At 36.4% G+C, this 19792-nt stretch overlaps 3 protein-coding genes across 3 annotated transcripts; 1 reads left to right on the top strand and 2 right to left on the bottom strand.

Moving 5' to 3' along the window:
* Position 1: 1 nt before the first annotated feature.
* Positions 2-6816, top strand: LOC122408536 (WD repeat-containing protein l(2)05287). The gene is made up of 15 exons (XM_043415340.1): positions 2-519; positions 1587-1788; positions 1938-2116; positions 2185-2304; positions 2387-2574; positions 2666-2824; positions 2895-3088; positions 3176-3360; positions 3435-3598; positions 3928-4114; positions 4488-4666; positions 4738-4910; positions 5027-5209; positions 6301-6422; positions 6540-6816. Exons 1-15 carry the CDS (start codon positions 389-391, stop codon positions 6757-6759), a joined length of 2586 nt encoding a protein of 861 aa, XP_043271275.1. The 5' UTR covers positions 2-388; the 3' UTR covers positions 6760-6816.
* A 1303-nt stretch (positions 6817-8119) lies between these two features.
* Taf5 (TATA-box binding protein associated factor 5) lies at positions 8120-12923 on the bottom strand. The gene is made up of 11 exons (XM_043415341.1): positions 12724-12923; positions 12386-12571; positions 11603-11805; positions 11243-11439; positions 10965-11172; positions 10273-10392; positions 10047-10192; positions 9578-9715; positions 9297-9490; positions 8922-9213; positions 8120-8636 (listed from the first exon to the last, which is right to left on the bottom strand). The coding sequence occupies exons 1-11, from the start codon at positions 12784-12786 to the stop codon at positions 8422-8424; spliced, it is 1962 nt and encodes a 653-aa protein (XP_043271276.1). The 5' UTR covers positions 12787-12923; the 3' UTR covers positions 8120-8421.
* Positions 12924-13574: 651 nt separating this feature from the next.
* On the bottom strand, positions 13575-19162 carry LOC122407752 (annexin B9-like). Its single transcript, XM_043414162.1, has 9 exons — positions 18929-19162; positions 18521-18571; positions 16737-17651; positions 16406-16582; positions 16050-16254; positions 15719-15871; positions 14848-15021; positions 14448-14629; positions 13575-14330 (listed from the first exon to the last, which is right to left on the bottom strand). The coding sequence occupies exons 2-9, from the start codon at positions 18536-18538 to the stop codon at positions 14280-14282; spliced, it is 1875 nt and encodes a 624-aa protein (XP_043270097.1). The 5' UTR covers positions 18539-18571; positions 18929-19162; the 3' UTR covers positions 13575-14279.
* Between the last annotated feature and the right edge of the window lie 630 nt (positions 19163-19792).

Here is a 19792-nt window from a genome sequence, read left to right as displayed (position 1 = left end):
GTAGACTCATACAGACTCTCAGACCCTTGAGGCGGAGTACACAGTACAGCGAAGCTGACTTAGCTGACAACGCTTACACGTGGATCTCCGACGAGTCGACATTAACTCGTATCACTACTCTTGTTGAAACTTTATAAAAAATACTATCTAAACGTTTAATAGAGGATATCCTTCGTGGACGCCCGATTATTCTCTAACCGACCGAATTATCCACATCTAGTTAGTGGCATAGTCTCTGACAATAATTTATTGAATTCGATTTCAATAACACGTGCACGCGGCTGAACGACTGGACGCGAGCTTTCAGAGCAGTTTCGCACATGTGTCTTGCAGGCAGAACATTTGCTTCGGATTGAAGAATAATTATTGTCGGAACACGTGAAATAAAATGCCTCCAATACCTTCAAAAACGACCAAACCTATAAATTCGAGCGTTATGGATGTCGACGATTTGATCGTCAAGAGAATAGGTGGTGGAAGCATCATTGATCAACGACCGTTGTTTTCCAACGATAGCGAGTAAGTTTGATTATAATATTTTTCGTAAATAACGGACAATTTTATTTTTCATGATTTCCTTCAAAATCGAACTTGTGCTAGAAGTACGTTAAAATTTTTACTCCCTGATTGAAGAATGGAAACTGGACTATAGTTTTTGAAAAAGTATTCAAAAAAAAAGCTTTTGCTCTAAGTATGTTTGAATGTATAAAATATTGAAAGAAAAAACATAGTAGGAAGTCAGTGTTTTAGGATCGACAGCACTCTTCATATCCTATTATCATGATAATAATTCTTCGATTGGTCTGACCACGTTCACTACATGATTTTCTATGTGTTAAAACATTGTCTACCAAATTTGAAGGCAATATTGAGTATTATTACAATTGGCAAAGTTCACTTCAAAATCTCATAAGCCACCATGGGATTTTTTATTGAAATTATCTTGAATTCATTACACTGATCTTGTCCAAAATATATGTTCGATAATTTTTATAGCAGATGAAAATATTCCAATTGCTAAATTTTGTTTTTGTCTCATTGATTGTCGTTGATAATTAACCCTTATTAGTCACACCTCAAGTTTGTGGCACACCTATTCGTGTTATTTTTAATATTAAAAAAAATGTCAAAGAAAAGAATGCAGGAAAAATGACTTTTTTCACAAAAATTGATGTAGAAATGGTAATTTTCAATTAAAAAAAAAATCAACTCGTTCTATAAACCTGAGAAATCACGCTTTCAGGTAGTATTAGTTAAATTTGTCACGCTGGGGTGGATCGGACCTCAGATCTTCGCAGGGTCTGACTCGATCGACTACCAAAACTAAACTAACGGGTCCTTTCAAATAATAACAATGAGGCTCTCTTCTCAAAAGTTCGAACTATCGACCAAGGGTACCACAAGTCCCATTTTCTCGAAATTTCTATTTGGTATCGTCGGTCGAAAAACGGCTGGGGTCCAATATACCCCGTGTGACTATTAAGGGTTAATCTTCAGCAGATGCATAGAATGATGAGAAAACTTCCAGGACTAAATATGTAATTTCCTTTTAAGTCGTTTGTCTAACTGTTCATTTTACTTTCCAGAATTCTTTATGTTGTATGGAAGCAAGTTATTCGTACTTACAGTACAAACACTGGAGATTTTGTCAGAGAGTTTGAACCGGCTGATAACAGAATTACCGGAATAGTCCACCATTCTGAAGATTTCAATACGATCGTCGGATGCACAGAGACAGGGGATCTTGTCAACTGGAACAGCCAAAATGGTCTTGTTTTTAAAAAATTGGTGAGAAATTTTCACCTAATTTGTTTTTTTTTCGTGTATGTGAAGAAAGTGTAATGAAACAGTGAAGCTTCAGTAAAAATTGTCAATTGATTTTTCTTATTCGTTTACTCTAAAAGTGAATAACAGTGTTTTCCATTGCACATTCCCAGAAATTGAACATTGAGAAGGACGTCAAGATCAGCACATTTCACATTGTAAATTACACTAATCCATGGGGAAAACCTATAACTCAAGCCCTCGTATCTTACGTGACAAAAAATCGAAACCTCATAAATCTAGTACTACTGGATCTCGAAACCGGTATATCAACGAAATATGTCACAAAAGAGTGAGTGTTTACGTCAAGTCATCAAGATAACTTCAATGAATCGTTACTAATGTTAAATCATGTTTCAGACTCCTCTGCGACGAGTATCACTTAGATATAATAGGGAACGATGGAAACAACCTTGTGGCTCTGGTACAAGACGTTGATCTCCACATATTGGATCCTGGGAGAAACTTAGCCGGAAAATTGTAAATCCTTATAGCAATTCCTGAAATTTATACATTTTTCAAAGCCAGTATAGCTGCTAATTTTTCGTGCTGTTTTTTTCAGGCACAAAATTGGATCCCAAGGCAGAAAATTGACTTGTGTAACGGGACATCCGGAGGAAGAATGTGTTGCGACCGGAGATTCGAGCGGTCGGGTTGTAGTGTGGAAAAATCTTTTAGCAACAAGACCTTTTCAAGGAGTTTACCATTGGCATACTTTGCCAGTGACGGAAATAGCTTTCAGTAAATCTGGTAACCAAAGAGATGATTTTTCTAAAAAACAAATATTCATTTAGCTAACTACTTCCATATTTATCGTTTATTTTCGTAAACTTTTATTCAGGTGGTCACATGTACACCGGTGGAAGTGAATGCGTCCTTGTTAAATGGACCCTCGCAAATCCTCATCACAAATCGTTCCTCCCTCGATTACCAGCCCCCATTAAGCATTTAACAATAGCTCCAGAAAATCGCTACGTTGCTGTTTCAACTCTGGACAATGGTGGGTAATAGTTGAAAAAATGGGAAAATCATGTATACATGAGAACAAACCCAAACATAACATTTTTCAGGCATTGTCGTCGTGAATCCTCAGCAAAAACTTACTGCTTCGATTCAAAACTTCACTTGGGGCGTCACAACTTCGAGAAAAGACCTTTTCCCTGCTGGATTAATCCTGGACCCACGAACCAACAGCCTCGTTCTCAACAGTCGGACAGGTCACGTCCAATTTTTCGATACGAACACAAAAAGTCTTTTATACAATGTGAGAACCGTTGATGAACCAGAAAAGTTGAAATCATGATAATCCGAAGAACAAGGTTACTTACATACGAACATTTTTCCTTTTCAGGTTGACATCACGGCACAAAATTTACTGCCTCAAGAACGGAATGTAATATTAGTAAATACGGAAGTAACGAAGATAGCATTGAGTCCTGATGGCTCGTGGATGGCAACGGTCGAAGAACGGGACGACAAAGAATACTTTATCGAAATCAGATTAAAATTCTGGAAATTCGATGCTCAGAAACAAATGTAATTTGAAAATTGACTCTCAAATTTTCCATTTCTTGAGAGATTCGTTGTGCAAAAAGTTTTTTCTTTTTCAGATTTACACTCAACACGTCGATAGAATTTCCTCATGAAGTCGGTGTAAACGCTCTCAAATTTCAACCGAACTCTCCACTGGACGATGATGATTTATTCGCTGTAACTGTTGGAAAAGACAAAAAATTCAAGTTGTGGAATCTTTTTGAACCAACTTCGATACACAGTACGAAAAAATAAACTTTTTAGCATATACAAAGTTGAAAAATTTAGTTATAAATTTTGAAAGAATCTAAGAATGTTACTTTTTACATCTCACAGAAAAAGTACGCGACCATTATTTCTATAAAAATTCAATTAATGACAATTGAAAAAGAAAATCAATAAAAAAGTTTCAAAATTGTCATGTGAAATGTAAAATTCTTCGATTTTGTCCCGAATATGCCCACAAAATTAAAAAAATTTTAATAGAAAGGTATTTTTGACGTAATTTCCCTTTTTACGGATGAATGATAAGGTTACTATAATCGACATCACTTTTATTTTACTCCACAGAGAACACCAAGCACTGGCGATGTTACAGTAGCGGTACATATGGAGAGAAGCCAGCGATGACTGCAGCTTTTTCATTCGATGGTTCAGTGCTCGGTGTGACTTTTAAAACAAGTCTTACCCTTTGGAATCCTAACACGGTCACACTCAAAAAGACTTTAACTTTCTGTCTTTATCCACACACATTAACGTAAGCTACAATTAAAAGTCTTTTTCTTCATTTCTTACTCGATCTCGTTTTTGGAAGATTTTATCAATTTTTACATACGGGCAGTTTAATACAATGAAATTCTGTAATAATTTATTTTTTATTAACATTCTTAATATATTCGTGCACCGAAACGCAACAGTTGAAAGTATTAGAATAACTGTTTAGACAAAAAAAGACTTCGCATAAATGGGATGACTAGAGAAAATCATTAATTTTAGTCTGACTGGAAAGTCTCGCAAATATGCACAATTTTCGAATATTTCTTATGTTATATATGTTTGGAATCACACAATATTTTCATTATAAAATGTGCACAACATCAATTCGTAGTAATAAACACTTGTAATTTCAGCCACGTAGAATTTGGGAAGCACGAATCCTGTCATCTAGTCGTTATAGCTTCGGCGAAACATTTAGCAGTTTTGGATCTTTTGACACTGCGTATGGTGTGGAGCGTTCCTTTGACATTGACGAATTTGGTAGCGGATCCGATTTCAGATTATATGGCTGCTTTTACTTCAGACAATTCGCGTAAGTAATTCGACAGAAATAATGACCAGGATTCGATTGAAATCGAAAATCTGATGTAAACATTTTTTTAGTATTTGTATTCACGCCACAATCGTATAACCTGGTTTACGAGAAAAATAATGTCGTGGACGACGATAGTTTTATACTGGGTGCGTGTTTCGTGCCACATCCTCGAGAAAAACGTGATTCGACGGTGAAACCCTGGCAAAGAAAATCTCAGCTGTTTTTCTTGGACTCGAATCGGGTATGACTGAAAATAAATCGGATCAAATTGGATTAAAATGACAATGGAATGATTCACTCTCGGAAAGAATGAGCAAAAAATTTGAATGATAAAGCCGTTTTGTAAATGCAATGCAGGAACTTTTGACATTGGAATCGGAGTCTGAAGCGGCGATGTCCTTCGAGAATTTAACAGTCAATGGAAATTTACCGGGCACGGCGTTCAGCAATTTGATAGCTGGGGAAACGTCGCTGCCGGAACGAGCACCGCCTTTCATACACGAACAGTTGGGTTCGCCAGGAAAAGGACTTCTCGAGAAGGTAAGGCATCGCCGAGCCAAACAAAAAAAAAAGAGTCATTCGAAGCTCCAATCTTCTCTCGTGTCCATTTCGTTTTCTTAATACTTTTTATTATAATAATCGCTTCTGTTTTTTCGTCGTTTGAGATCAAAAGATATTCGTATGGTATTGTTTTATTTAATACGACCTGCCATGGAGCCTGACAGGGTCCTTTCTCGTTCAACGCTTGTTATTCCTGCCCACATACTTTCTCGATGAAATTCGACTCCTTTCGTATCCTCGATTGTCACCAATACTTTGACGAATCCCTCGCCTAATGTTCTCCCTGGTTATTCCTTCTTTTTTTTTTTTTAAACATAATTTTTTCGTCCATTTGAAGGCCTAAATTTTTAGTATGCAACACCAACGATTGTTCGAAACAGCAAACAGTCTATTTCTTTCTCTTCATTTCTTCTTGTCTTTCGCGTATATAGGCGTATCGCAAGGCAGTCAAAAAGATAGGAAAAACGTGTCACTTGTACACTCTCCGGTCTGAAAATCGATGCCGAGTGTTGCAAAAATTTTAACAAGCAACCGTGAAATCGGGACGAACAGGCAGACAAAGATACAAAGTTTCACGGTATTGAGTATTGAGATGAAAGAAAAGAGATAGAGCGATAGTGAGAACGTGCACCAAGCCTCGACGACACAACTGTACAGTCTCGATTTTTCGATATTTTAGTACCTTTGGGCATTGATTCCTTTGACAGAAAAGACAAGCCTCGTATTCATGATAATATTATATTCTTTATAGCTGATGGAAAGCTACGAATTCTCTTGCTCGTTCTCGTAATACTGTTAATTATTTTGTACGAATTAAATGGCAAATAGGTCTTGATATAGGCTTCCCCCGCACGAGCACAAATACGACGAATCAAGCCAGATCTGAAGTAGTAAATTAAGGAAAATCTTAAATTCAAATCGTGTCTTTAGCCTCAAACATTTCGTTCTCTTAGAGCGCATATAGCTTACTTAGCTGACGACAATGATGAAAGCGTGTACACGCAAAAGCAAAAGCCCGCGTGAGAGACCGTGACAAATGAGTGATAAAATCTTCAATATTTTTGTTTCAGCTTTTAAGTGTCCCGGCGCACACTTTACCGCCCTTGGAAACGTTATTCGTTCCCTTGCTAATGTCCTTTAGAACTAAGCGTACTGATGAAAAGTCAGGAATTCAAGGCGACAAAGTCTCGAGGTAACGAAACGTTTTCTATTTTTCTTATTTTTCATTTTCTTTTAATACACAATCTTTAATATTCGCTGTCCCCTTGGTTGTCTGGCAAATATTTCACGTGGTACTTGATCGTTCTAGCGAAATGAATGGCTCACAGTCTCGTGATCCGACCAACGACAGCGCTACCGAAAAGGACGACGATCACGATGATAAGGAATCTTCCCAATCCACAACTCCAACAGTTAACAAGGAAATTTCAGATGAATGGGCCAAGTATGAATACGAAAGACAACAAGAATTAAGAACTGATCTCGTCAGCTACGATTGGAGCTTTTTGGCTTCGCTTTTCCCCGAATGAAACTACTATGTGATTCCTCCGAATTCTGTAGGAAAATACAATTTTATTTATTGTTTATGCAGTGATATTTTCAATGCTGGCTCCTTGCTCTGTCAATCCTTATTCACATAAACTTCCTTTTATTATGCTTCTCCTTAAATTATAGATGGCAATATTTGAATACTCGAGTGCTTCGCTCCCGGATATTTATTTCTTATTTAACAAGGCTGAGCTAGGTAACGAGCTTATTAGACATTTCGACGAGTTCTTGGCGCCGGTCAAACCGTCGAGGAGAACAGTTGGAAAATACATGATAGCGGTAAAGAAGGCTCCGAGTCTTTGTTCTTCGTAGCTGAGCTGGAAGTAGCGCCAGGATGATGTTTCGACGAAAATCGTCGATCCGAAATCAAGAGAATCCCTGAGACACTGATAGTGGTAACGAAGCATCTGGAGCTCGCGTTTTTGGCGAAATTCTCGAGACCCGCACAAATGAATGAATTGTGCAACGTTGTGGCCGAGTGGAGAATGACACGCGAGTTGAAAATTGACGAGGCGACATTGGTTGCACGCGGCGGGAGCCGCTTTGGCAACGATATTGGTTGCCGCGGTAAAAGAAGACCCTTTCCTCGAGAGCATCAGGATAAAGTTGGTTCAGAGGGCGACCAAGCCGGGCCTCAGCGTGCAACGAAACCAAAACCATGCCAAAATGTCTTACGATATTCAGGGACGAGGTCCAAACTATTTGAATTCACTTTAAAAAATTTACAAAAGTTTAAATAACGACAATTTATCGGCTTAATCAGTAAACACCAATTATTGTAATTCCGTAACAAAACATATCTACTACAATCGTTTTAATGTTTTAAATAGCGGGTCATTCGTGATCGTTTAATTTTAGTAATTCAGAAAAATTCAAGCGTGACTTAATTATTAAACCTACCAATGTTTCATCTATCAGTTCACAAAGCATCAATTTCTTAATTAAAAATATATATATATATATATATTGTAGGTAATTTCGACTCCTACAATATAAACCGTCTGCCCACTATCTCACACTACAATCAGCATCTGGGATAGGGTAAAGTCGACACAGCGCCCCACTGATGGGTCTACTGCTACACCCGAAAGGAAACTCAACCTGCATAGAGCATGACAATTCCTACGTGATCTATCACAGTAATCGCACACCGAAGTGGAACAGACAGCCGAACGGAAAACATGTAGCACGAGAAACAGTAGACCACATTCATATAACAAAGAACGACACTTGCACACAGCTATGAATATATCTAGAGCTGTGTGCGGGAGTCACAGCAGGGGGAAAAAATGATACCGTTCCAACGCATCACTTGGATGTATGAGTTCACAACTAGAAAGATTTCAACATTCAAATTTCTTGTTCCTTTAATTAGTTCAATGAATTAATTTATTAACGAAAAGTTACTGAAGTTACTAAATTGAGGGTTCATTTTTGGAGGTTCGCAGTAAAGTGGGTTGTGAGAACAAAAATGTTCTACGGCTGACATTATTTCGTTTTCTTTTGTTGAAAATATTTGTAATCATGTATCAAAAATGCTTGTATTTTTATATAATGTACACGAACGAATGATTCAAGATTCGCTTCGTAAATGTTGACAATGATTTCTGACGAATAACAATTTTTTTCATGCTGTTCGATCTTTACGCTGAATCGAACATACCGACTGCCAGCAAAAGATTTCTTCGTGAAAAATGTAGTGCCAGTATCGGTGAATTTTTCGTAGGAAATGATCGAAGTAAATAAGATTCCGTGGACGTTTTGACGTCTGGATTGTGCGAGACATTAACATCCTCCAGACTCATCTCATCCGCTAGCTTTGTAAAGTCCCAGAGTTTTATGGAACAATCTAGGGATGCTGGAATAATAAAAAAAAATCAATTCAATGGGCATCTAAGAATTGATTTCTCGATGTCTCACATTCAAAAGAAGGAGTGGCTGGCGAAAGTGTTTTTATCTTTACGAAAATACCCATGACATCAAAATTTCAGGAAAAATGTGTTAGCTAACCTGGGCGAATGAAGCATCTTTCAAAGCAACTATTCAAATTACCAGGTATTTTTTGCATAATATTTCATTAACACTACCAAGAAATATGTAATATTGAAAGGTAGCGAATAAGTATGCTTGATAGAATTCTCACCAGAGACTAGAATATTGCCGTCTCTGCTGAACGAGAGGCAATGAACGGTGCTTTCATGGCTGGACAATGCAGCAACGAGATGTCCATGAGCCAAATCCCAAACTAGAACACGATTGTCAGCACCGGCTGATGCAAGAAAACGTCCCTCGACCGAAAACGCCAGTGAGTATATTGGCGCTTTGTGACCAGTCATTAATCTCACTTGATTTCCGGTCACGCAGTCCCATAATCGAACTGTCATATCGCTCGAACCGGAAGCTATGTAGTTCGAGTTGGGATGAAACTGAACAACCTTTAAATGGGAAAAAAATGTGCACTTATAATACTCGTATAATTTCTTAATGAGTGAAAATAATATAAATTCATAAAGCTTACGTCAACATCTGAATAATGACCGGCGAATATTCTCAAAGGTTGATGCGAATCTGTGACCCATAGTCTGGCTGTTTTGTCATGAGAGCCGGTAGCGAAGTAGTAGCCGTGCGGTGAAAATCTTACTGACCATACAGGATACAAATGTCCTTTGTAACAAACTACGCACGTCCATGTATGGAGGGACCATAATCGAACTGTAAACCATTTTGTTGCCGTAATAACCAATAAATTCGTTTTCTTTCACTTTAATATTCATTTAATGGAACGGGTTTTAGGCTCACGGGTTGTATCTTCCGAGGACGAAAGTAATAGATTTCGATCCGGGCTGAACGACAGGCTGTAAATAGGCCCATTGTGGCCGTACAAAGTTCGCGACGTTTCGGCCGTTCGGTCATCCATCATTCTGACCAGAACATCGTCTGAACAGTAATTAGATTTTCCATTAAAAAACAAAATGATTCGAAGAGAAATATTCATTTCAAAACTGACACAAATATTCGAGAACTTTTTTTTTTAATCGAAAAGAATTCAATGTTGAAGAAAATTTTATATGTACACACATATAATCCCATTGTTGGATACTAAATTATAAAAATATCAAATAAGCACAATGCTAAAATTTTGCTGACATGAGTGTACGACCCCCACCACGTACATTGCCAATGCACACATAATAGAAAAAATACAGCAAAATGCTCCGTTCAATCTATTCACATCCAAAGGTTCGATGTTGGGAATAAAAAATCTCACCAGCTTCTCTATCAATGTCTTGCAATTGTTCTCCTGTTTTCATGAGTCTCAATTTTTGTGGTACTAAGCTCCATACTTTTAAGGTAGAATCGGCAAAACCGACGGCTAATAAACTAGAATCTTCTGCAACTTCTGCCGCAGTAACACTGAAATTCCGAAGCCAACATCAATAATTTGTTTCTCGATTGAATCATAAAGCATAAATTTATGCACCACTTTTACTTACGTATGTGCGGAGTTGAGGAGAGTGTAGAAACAAATTGATGGAAGTACATCAGGACCCAACACCACTCTTTTCGAGGCCTCTCGCAGAGCTTTTACTTTTTCCAATTTGTCAGCATCTTTCCTGTCATCGTGTTATAATAGTGATTGAAAAAAACTTTATCAAGAAAAGTAGCACAAAAATAAGATTTTCATATTTATACTGATGTTATAATAACGCAATAAGTATGCTCATTATTTATTTTCACCATTATTCATTTTCGAAATATACGTATGTTTTACTAATTATGTTCGACAGGTCACGGAAAAAAGCTGAAAATTATTTGGACGATTTTCGTAATCGAAAACCATGAAAAATTGATAAGTACTACCAAAAGGAGAAATCAGTTCGATGAATTAGACTGATGCCGAGTTCAGTCTCTTTGAAATTATGCACAGAGCTAAAAAATTAATATTAATGCAGTGATTGCATAATGTCCCTCATCCGTGACAGATACAATATGAAACGCGCCACAACTGACATCTAACATTAAACGTTGAAATAGTAATTTGATGGTCAAAAATTATGTTCGATGGAACGAGGCTGAATACCTCGTACCAGGAAAAGTCTACATCAAATGACTTTCCAAATATCCAATATGTTTTTGTGACGGATATCATGATCTTCAAGAGATAGACAGATGGAAAAATACTAACAAGTTTGGTAGAGGCATTCTACCAACTGGAGGTGCATTAGGATCCGATTTTGTTTTTTTCGAAAACAACGGATCTTTTTTGGCTTTTTTCTTTTTGGGTTTATCACCACCTTCACCGCCACCCGTATCATCCTCTTCTTCCTCTGCTGGTGCAACACACTGAATGTCTGGTTCTTTTAGTAATCCGTAATATACTTTAGTCTTGTTGTCTGAAACAAGAACAAATATGAAATTCATCATTAAACAAATTTAATGTTAATGATTTTTCTGTTTGCATACCTTGCCTTGTTGCTTCTCCTACCGTTGCTCCTGACGTTGCTTCTATTTGTTGCTTATTTCTTGCCACTCCTTCGTACATGTCGAAATACAAATGTTCCTGTATTATGTTCAATAAAACACTGTGTTTTTTTTCTTGCAAGTGTCGTTTCAGTATAGAGAGTGTGTCTCTTGATATTCTTATTATAAACTGATTGGATCTGCAAACAATATTTCATCTTGTTGATTGTTCCTCTTAACAATAATTGACAAAATAAAATTTAAAAAGTTGAAAAATGAACATTCGAAATATTCAATAACTATTCATTGAAATAAATCGATTCATTTTTCTAAATTCTCAGATTAATAACAGAATGGCTGTACTTGAATGTATCGGTGAGCTCATTCCCTGCCATTTGTTCGCGCGTTGTGACGTTGGATAATCTTTTCAAATCTCCCTGACAATATTGTTCCAAATTGCCACTGAATTTCTCAACTAGTTGCGCTGCTTCTTTCGAGTGATTGTTGTATACCAGTTCCAGGTACATGTGTACCAAAACTGGATACAGTATGGTGCCCAATTCATGCTAATGTGACAAAGTAGAAAGATAAATTGACAGTGATTTCCGTTAAACTTAAATTTTTTGTATTAGTAATAAAGTTGGAAAAATCGCAACATATAGACAAATATTTTTCATAATTAAATACTTTCTATGGTTTTCCATGAATTCATTTGAATCAATGGCAGAATGCTTGTAATACAAAATTTCAATCATGAATTTGATTGACTTGTCCATTTATTATAAAAGCCAATTGTCATTTTTTAGCAAATGTTTTTTGTTCAGATAGAAAACATACCAACCTCCAACAGTATTCTATGCTTGATGAAAAACAGTAATCAATGGATCAATTGTGTTCAAATTGATGAATACATGTTAATTTGAAATCTACTAGAGAAATTGTTTTTTGTTGTTACAAAGATCATGTCAAATGTTGCTAAATAGTGATCGGTTATTTTGATTTCCAGGAGATTGCTGTTTGAGAAAAACTTTTTACTAATAAAACTCATTCCTCTTGATATTATGATATTATCAACAAAGAATTGCCCTTTCATTGCGTTCTAACGCATTACCAAGCCGAAGTCATGACAAACACGATCCAACAAACCTTGTAAATATCCAGTGAGCTCTCGACGAATTTCTTGAGTTCACTGTATGCTTTTTCATAAAGAGCTGGATCTCCTTCGCTTTTATACGCCGATAGAACGCTACTAACTTCCGAATCTGTTTGAGCATTTTCGTCAATGGGAACATCAACCAAATTGGCTTCCTTTCTAAATATTTCTTCAGTTCCCTATACAAAAGGTTATTTCAAAATTATCCCTCATTTTCTTCCACTCCCATAAATTTTTTATTCATTTACTTCTTGTCGTTGTAAAATTCGTTCACAAGAATATTCACCTTGAAGGTTATGGAACAATTTTGAAGTAAAACTCGGAAACGTACCTTGAAATTATATTTACGCAATAATTGCAATACCGCCAGCATTGTACTTTTATCAGCCTCCATAATTACTGCCTATCGTGTGATGAAATTAGCTTAATTACAAATAAATAAAATGAATATGACAAATGCCCGCGCGCTACAATACGATTATGAAGCCTTGTTATTTTTTTTTTTTTGATGCAATCGGTGCTGGGCTGGGTGGTGCTGGTGCTGCTGTGCTATGCGATTTTATAATAAAAGAAAAAAATAACCAGCAAAAAAGAAGTAGGAAATTAACTACAGTCGGTACGCTTCTAGTACAAAACCTAGCTCGAATCAACGAGCCGAGTTCGTTCCCTTGTGTCAACTTCATTGAAATCTACACTATACATATGAGGTGAGTGATTTCCTGTAGGGTGTCCTTTAATTCTAAGGGCTACCATGTCGAATACTTTTTTTTTCATGTATTTACGTGTGAAATTTGAAAAACATTCAGGATTTCATGTTCAAAAATTTTATGCTAAAACTACAAACGCTCTACTCAAAAAAATTCTTGTTGTTTGATTTGAAAAATATTTTTTGTTTCTAAAAAATACAAAAATTTAAAAACCACACTATGGCAAAATCATTTCGACGTTTTTATTAATTCAATTAATGAGCAATTGAATCGACATACGTTTAAAAGTTACCAATGCTCGATTATTCCACAAATTGTATTAAAGCTTCCGAAATTTATCCAAAGAGTTAAATCTTGAACGTGTCTCTATAGTGAAACTAAACAAGCGTTCAAACAAGCGTTTTAAAAAAAAAATCGACGAAAATAAACTTGGGTCAAGGTAGCAGAAAAAAATTTATTGAAAATTCCAAAAATATTCGATGTCAATGGTTGTATTGGACAATTTTATTGACTTTGTGTATATCGCATACTATTTTTTGGACATATAATTTGTTTACGAATAATTTCCGAGAAACATGTTTACAAATATCCCAGAAACATTAACATTTGTTATTGTTACGACGAAAGTTTCAAGTCTGCATGTAAGATCGATTATTTCGAATAATCTTTCCTTAGGCGCGTAAATACATATATATTTCGATTGTTCAAGCTAAAGGAACGTCTTCGCTCTCGAAATAGCATTTTCTGCCTGCATAAAATAGTGTATATATCAAAGCTACTTCGAATCTATTTTCGACATTTGCATCAACAATAGAGATTCTTCTTCAAAAATAGATGTATATATGTATAAATATATCTATATGAGTAAATAACGTAACGTCACCTGAATCTTATTACTAAAAGTGAACTTCGTATGGCTTCAAAAGCGGTCACTTGTTCATAGATATCGCGTAGCAGGAACTTTCCACTTAACCATCGTGTTCGTCATGTTTTTATTTGTGAAATTTACCGAATGAGAATTAGTGTCACGTAGTAAATGAAGTTGCCAGTTTGGCACAACGAGATTCCGAAAACTTTAGTCCGATTCCGAGCGAAGTAAATTTGAAGACACCTTTGTAAATGCGTTCGATCGAACCTACATACATGTATGAATATTTTGATTCGATCCAATATTCAGAACTTAGGCAGCAAGTGCCAAAAGACATTTTTTATAACTGCCCGAACAATCACCCTGAAAAACAAAACATTTGTCATCGGTTATCTCACTTCGTTTTTTCTCTCGCATGATTTGTTCAATCATCATTGCCAAAGAACATGGCAATCACGGAATTTGTTTTATGGTACTCACGCTAATGCAGCTCTCCAAACTTTCACCCTGGTTTTGGGCAAAAGATCTTTTTATTTCCCCGAGATCGACTTCGGATCGAGTCACTATCAATCTTATCAATCGTGCATCATCAGTACCGAGACCTTTCATGCTCTTGTACAATTGTTCGGCGAAGAATGCTGGTCGGTCTTTCACGCATTTGACTGTAAAAAAAGAGAAATAATTAATTACCATGCGTAACCGGATTGCGCTTTTTTTCAATTTCCCTTTCCCTCCCATTTATTTCAAAATTGTATCGAACCAACGTACTGAAGGTCATAACTATCAAAATGACGATCGTGAGAAAGCGAAAATTTAATTGAAATGAGGGAATGCAATGTCAAACGAGAGTACATTTATAACGGTATAATTAATATCTTACCAATAGCCAAAAGTCCTTTCTTTATGTCGCCAGAGAATTCATTCTCAATCGCTGTTTCGAAACTATGGCCAGTTTCGAGCTCATATTTCTGGAAAATGTGTTGTAATTGTGGTATGTTTCGCTGAACAAGAACTGCGTTAAATACCGACTCGTCGGTTCCGAATCGTAATTCACCTGCAGGGCAGAACAAAGTACATAAGAGAAAGTTGATAACTTAATCTGTTAAGGATGTATGGTACAAAAGTCTAAATAATTAGAAATTTATCAAATTTGGTGATAATGTTCTTCAACGTCAAGTGCGAAAACACAATTTTTTTCACAATTTTCTTCTGCTTAGTTATCGAGTAATTACGCATTAAAGCAGACTTCTTATGCCCGGAATGTATACCTATATATATGGAAACGCTATGCTTATACACGTGAACTTTAGTGATCAATTACTCGATAACTGTACAGAAGAAAAATCTTAAAAAAATTGTATTGTCAAATTTAATACTAAAGAATATGTTCACCAAATTTTATAAAATTCTGATCATTTTGAAATTTTTTGTTTTTAGCATGGTTTAGCATGGCAACATTGTATCGCCTGTACCAAATATCCTCAATTATTTCTTAAGATATACACATTTTTGAACCCATGCTAAATTGGAGTTTTCTATTTTTCAAGGCTCTTGAATTTTGTTCTTCATTTTCAAAACATGAATGATTAATTTAAAAAATGGATTATCGATGAAAAAATATATCAACATATTGGATTTTTGGTGGATCGAATGTTGAAATATTTTCGTATTGCTCGTATTTTGCTTGCTTTATTCTATAATCCCGAGTGTAGTTTTGGGTAATTGTTTGAAGCATTAATTATGAAACTAACCAGCTTGTAAAAGATTTCTGACGTCCGTTGCGACCGCATCTGGATCAACTTCGAACGATTCATCACGATTGGCACAACACAACGACACCATTAGTCGCTTGAAATTTCCGGATGTATCGTCCATCAAATCATCCTCCAAGGATCTTCCGTACACTAAAAAAATTATGACTGAATAATGTAGCTTACGAATAAATAATTGAATTTTTTAATAATTCTTGGGTGAAAGTCATCAATTCGGGACAAAAATATTTTTGGTTTTTTTTCCAAACCATCCTCGTACTTTTAATTGAACTTTTAATCGTCATGTATTAAAATGTTATCATTTACTTACTGGCCTGGTAAGCTTGTTTGATTACACGAATTTCGTGATTAGATAGAGTGCATAGTACTTCAATGAGAACGTTTTCATCAGTACCAATTCGGCTCATTGCGTCGTGCAGCTCTTTTGCGTAATATTGAGGCAAAGGAGTCATCATTGCAACCAGCAAATTTTCAAAATTGCCGCTCGTTTCCGATTTTAAGTCCTTTACAAGATCCTGGAAAAGTAATCGATTCGAGTCTCAATCAGAAAAATTTGAAAATAATCAACAAATATAATAATCAGAAGAATGAAAGAAAAGTCTCCATCGATTGATATTTCTTGCGACGAATGAATTATTTTAATGCTCAATGAAAAAATCAGCATACTTTGCCATAAAGGGTTTTAAATTGAGTAGCAATTTCTTGTCGTTGTAAATTTGTACGATTGGCAAGAACTTCGATGAGAGCTTTGTCATCAGTGCCAAATCCTTTCATTGCTTTGCGCAATACTTCGGCGTCAACCCGTGGGTCGAAATTCGGATAGGGCACAACAGTAGGAGAGAGCTGAAATAACACAATCAATTTTCATTTTCTACTCATCGTTTATAATTATTCACCACAATCAATTGAATTTATTTTTGATTGAAACATTTGTATGATCCATGCTTCACTTATCTCGCCTCTGGCCAGAGAATTTCTGCCACTATAACAATCTCACCTTTGACTTAAGCTGTGCACTCCGGGGGGCTGGGGAATTTTTGTGAGGCTGCGCATAATGTGATCCAGTGCTCGAAGCAAAGGGTCTCCCTCCTGCTCCCTGCCCCCCGGGATACACACCACCAGGGCTACAAAAGCTATTAGCGGATGGAAAATTTCCGTTTGCAGGATGAGAAGAATATTGAGAGCTGCCAGGATATGGCGAAGACTGGGGTCTTGAAGTAGGATTGGGAGGAGCCTGAGGGTTGCCCGAATAATATGGATTTGTTGCAGAGGACTGTGCTCCTGGGTACGGTTGTTGGCTACTGGGAAATGGCAAAGGATGATTTTGCGGAGGATAGGCCCGAGGGGGATAGGGTGAAGTGCTCGTCGGATTTTGGGTAGGATAAGGGGAGGTTTGGGCAGGACATGAAGTTGGTTGTGAACCATATGGAACTGGTTGATGAGTACTCGATGGATAAGAAGAATTTTGTCCAGGATATGGAGAATTCTGTTGAGTATACGGGGATGGATTTGCATCACTGACGTTTGGATACATTGATGGATTCGAAGCAGCAGGATTGGGATAAAAAGATGAGTTAGGGCCAGCAGCAGGATTTGGATAAGGAGATGCATTTGGTCCACCAGGATTTGGATACAGAGACGGATTTGAACAAGCATTTGGATTTGGATAGGGACATGGATTTAACCCAGGAACATTAGGATAAGGAGATGATCCTTGAGGCTGCAGAGGATAGGGAGCCCCTCCAAAACCAGCATAGGGCTGTGGCATACCGAAAGAAGTCGGTGGATTACCAAAGCCTATGTTACTATTATTTGGGTAAGGCAAAGCACCTGGGGCGGAGGGTGTACCAGGGGGAGCCCCAAAAGACGTTGGTGGTTTTTGTTTTCCTGGAAATGGCCCCACTGGCGGTCCCTTTGATTCCAAGGATGCAAACAAAAAAATATTCACTGAGCAATCTCTAGTTATTAAATATGTAAAACAGCAAACTCTTGTCCTTTTGTCAAATTCCCTGAAGCTGGACACTGGCGTCATTTAATTCCATGCAACAAATACGATATAGTACAATTTTTGACACTAGAACTTCAAACATTTACAAGTGCTGGAATTATAATCATTGTTCTTGAGGATTTGAAAAAAAAAATTATATATGATTTATTCTGTATCATTTATCATATTATTATTGATTATGATATTATCGTAAAAGTAGTCAAAAATAGTTCTTACATCAATTTTTGAATTATCTTTCAATATTTCCTAACAATATACATACTTATCAAAGAAGATTGATCTAGAATATACTTTATGATAATCTAACAATACTTATTCTTTTCTTCAGGAACTGTTTTCAAATCTTTTGACTATATTTTGCTTTGAATGATAATTGGTCATACATAACGGTTATATTAAAACACATTTTCAGATTTTAAATTCATGTAGATCAATATTTAGACAGGTAATTTTTTATACCTGCGTGCATGTAAAGGTATGCAGTTGTAGGATTATAAACTCCTGTAACCAACCCTGAATACCAAATAAATTTGTAAGGGCTGGAGGGGGGGTTCATACTGCATATTAGGCACAGAACATTCTTTTATTGTGATTTATTTCTCAGCTTTAAAATCTCAAAGACATGCACTTACAGTATGTTAGAAATAATAAAAATTTGTTAGAAATTTCCAAAAATTCAAATTGTATCAACGTTTTGTATCAAATTTTATCAAAGTTTATTTGACTTTTCTAGAAACGAGAAAAATGAAAAACTTGTATTTGATGATTTTTACCTGGTATCCATAACTCATGTTTATGCGTTGATATTATCTGGTTACAATCACCTGGAATGATGAAAGGAAGGTTATTTTTTGATCACATGATTTTTGATACGTATACAAGTTTCGTAAGCGTATTGTATGGTAAGTATTGTTGATCGTCGTTAAGGCCGGAATATTTCGGACCTTTGACACACCCATCGAATTTAACGGACAACGGTACGATATAAATAAAACGGTCTCGTGATGTTGTGAACCACTTTACAACCTCAAATATGAATATATATAAAAGAATGGATTCAGATTGATTCGAATTGATTGTTGAAGAACAAAACAATTCAAAACCAGAGAAACAAAACGCGGAATATTAATAAAGATACAAAATAAAGATATATCATATGCGTTTGTAATTATAAAACCTACACAGTTAAAAATTATTCTGGTTCACGTTGACACGTCACACCTGTGGCTTTCGCGGCTGTGGCTCCACAGAATACACACACACTACGAAAAAGGCTGCAAATCTCTGCTGGAATGAGAGAACAAAAAGAAACCACAAGATACTCGTGATCAACTGCCGGAACAAACTACGACTGAAATTTTAGGACGCTGGTGCTGGTGGTATATAAGACCCGGAAAAATTGATCCACGAATTCGAGAGAGGGAGAAAGAAAGAGAGAGAAGAGATTACTCACCGTCGTTGACCGGTGGCATAGAAATGCGTCATGTAGAAAAATTCCCCAGAACTCAACTGTAGTAATTATAAAGAATTGAGAGTAACTTCAACGTCACACTGGTGGAATGGTGGGGGAGCATATAATCTGCTTTGTAACAAAAAAACTCAACGCAAGTACTTCTATTACGAAATTTTTATACCCAATATCCGGCAGAAAAGAGTACGGAATCGTTCTAACGACTTCTGCGTGGCGGCAGATTCAAAAAGATGTAGTAAAATTATTTGATCGTTACTGAGTTGTATTTGTACAAGTTTATCGGCGAGGCCAGCAGACGACAGGGCTGTCAATGTACTTGTCCCGAGACTCTACCGAATCTCTTGATCTTATCGTGTTCAAGGTATCGTGTTCGTATCGATTAAACTTTATTTGTTGTCAGTGGTTACTCGGTTACTTAATTCGCATTTTAATTATTTAAATGCTTATAACTATAGAATACATCAATAAACATTTTAACAAATTCACAATAAATATGATGAATAAGCATTCGACGAGAGCATAATGAGAGGTCATATAAACGTCTACGAAAAAATTGAACGCGGCATTCCCTGCT

The sequence above is a fragment of the Venturia canescens genome, chromosome 3, assembly GCF_019457755.1.
Source record: "Venturia canescens isolate UGA chromosome 3, ASM1945775v1, whole genome shotgun sequence".
Classification (NCBI taxonomy): domain Eukaryota; kingdom Metazoa; phylum Arthropoda; class Insecta; order Hymenoptera; family Ichneumonidae; genus Venturia; species Venturia canescens.
The sequence above is the reverse complement of the archived record's forward strand: the minus strand, read 5'-3'. Positions and strand labels throughout refer to the sequence as shown.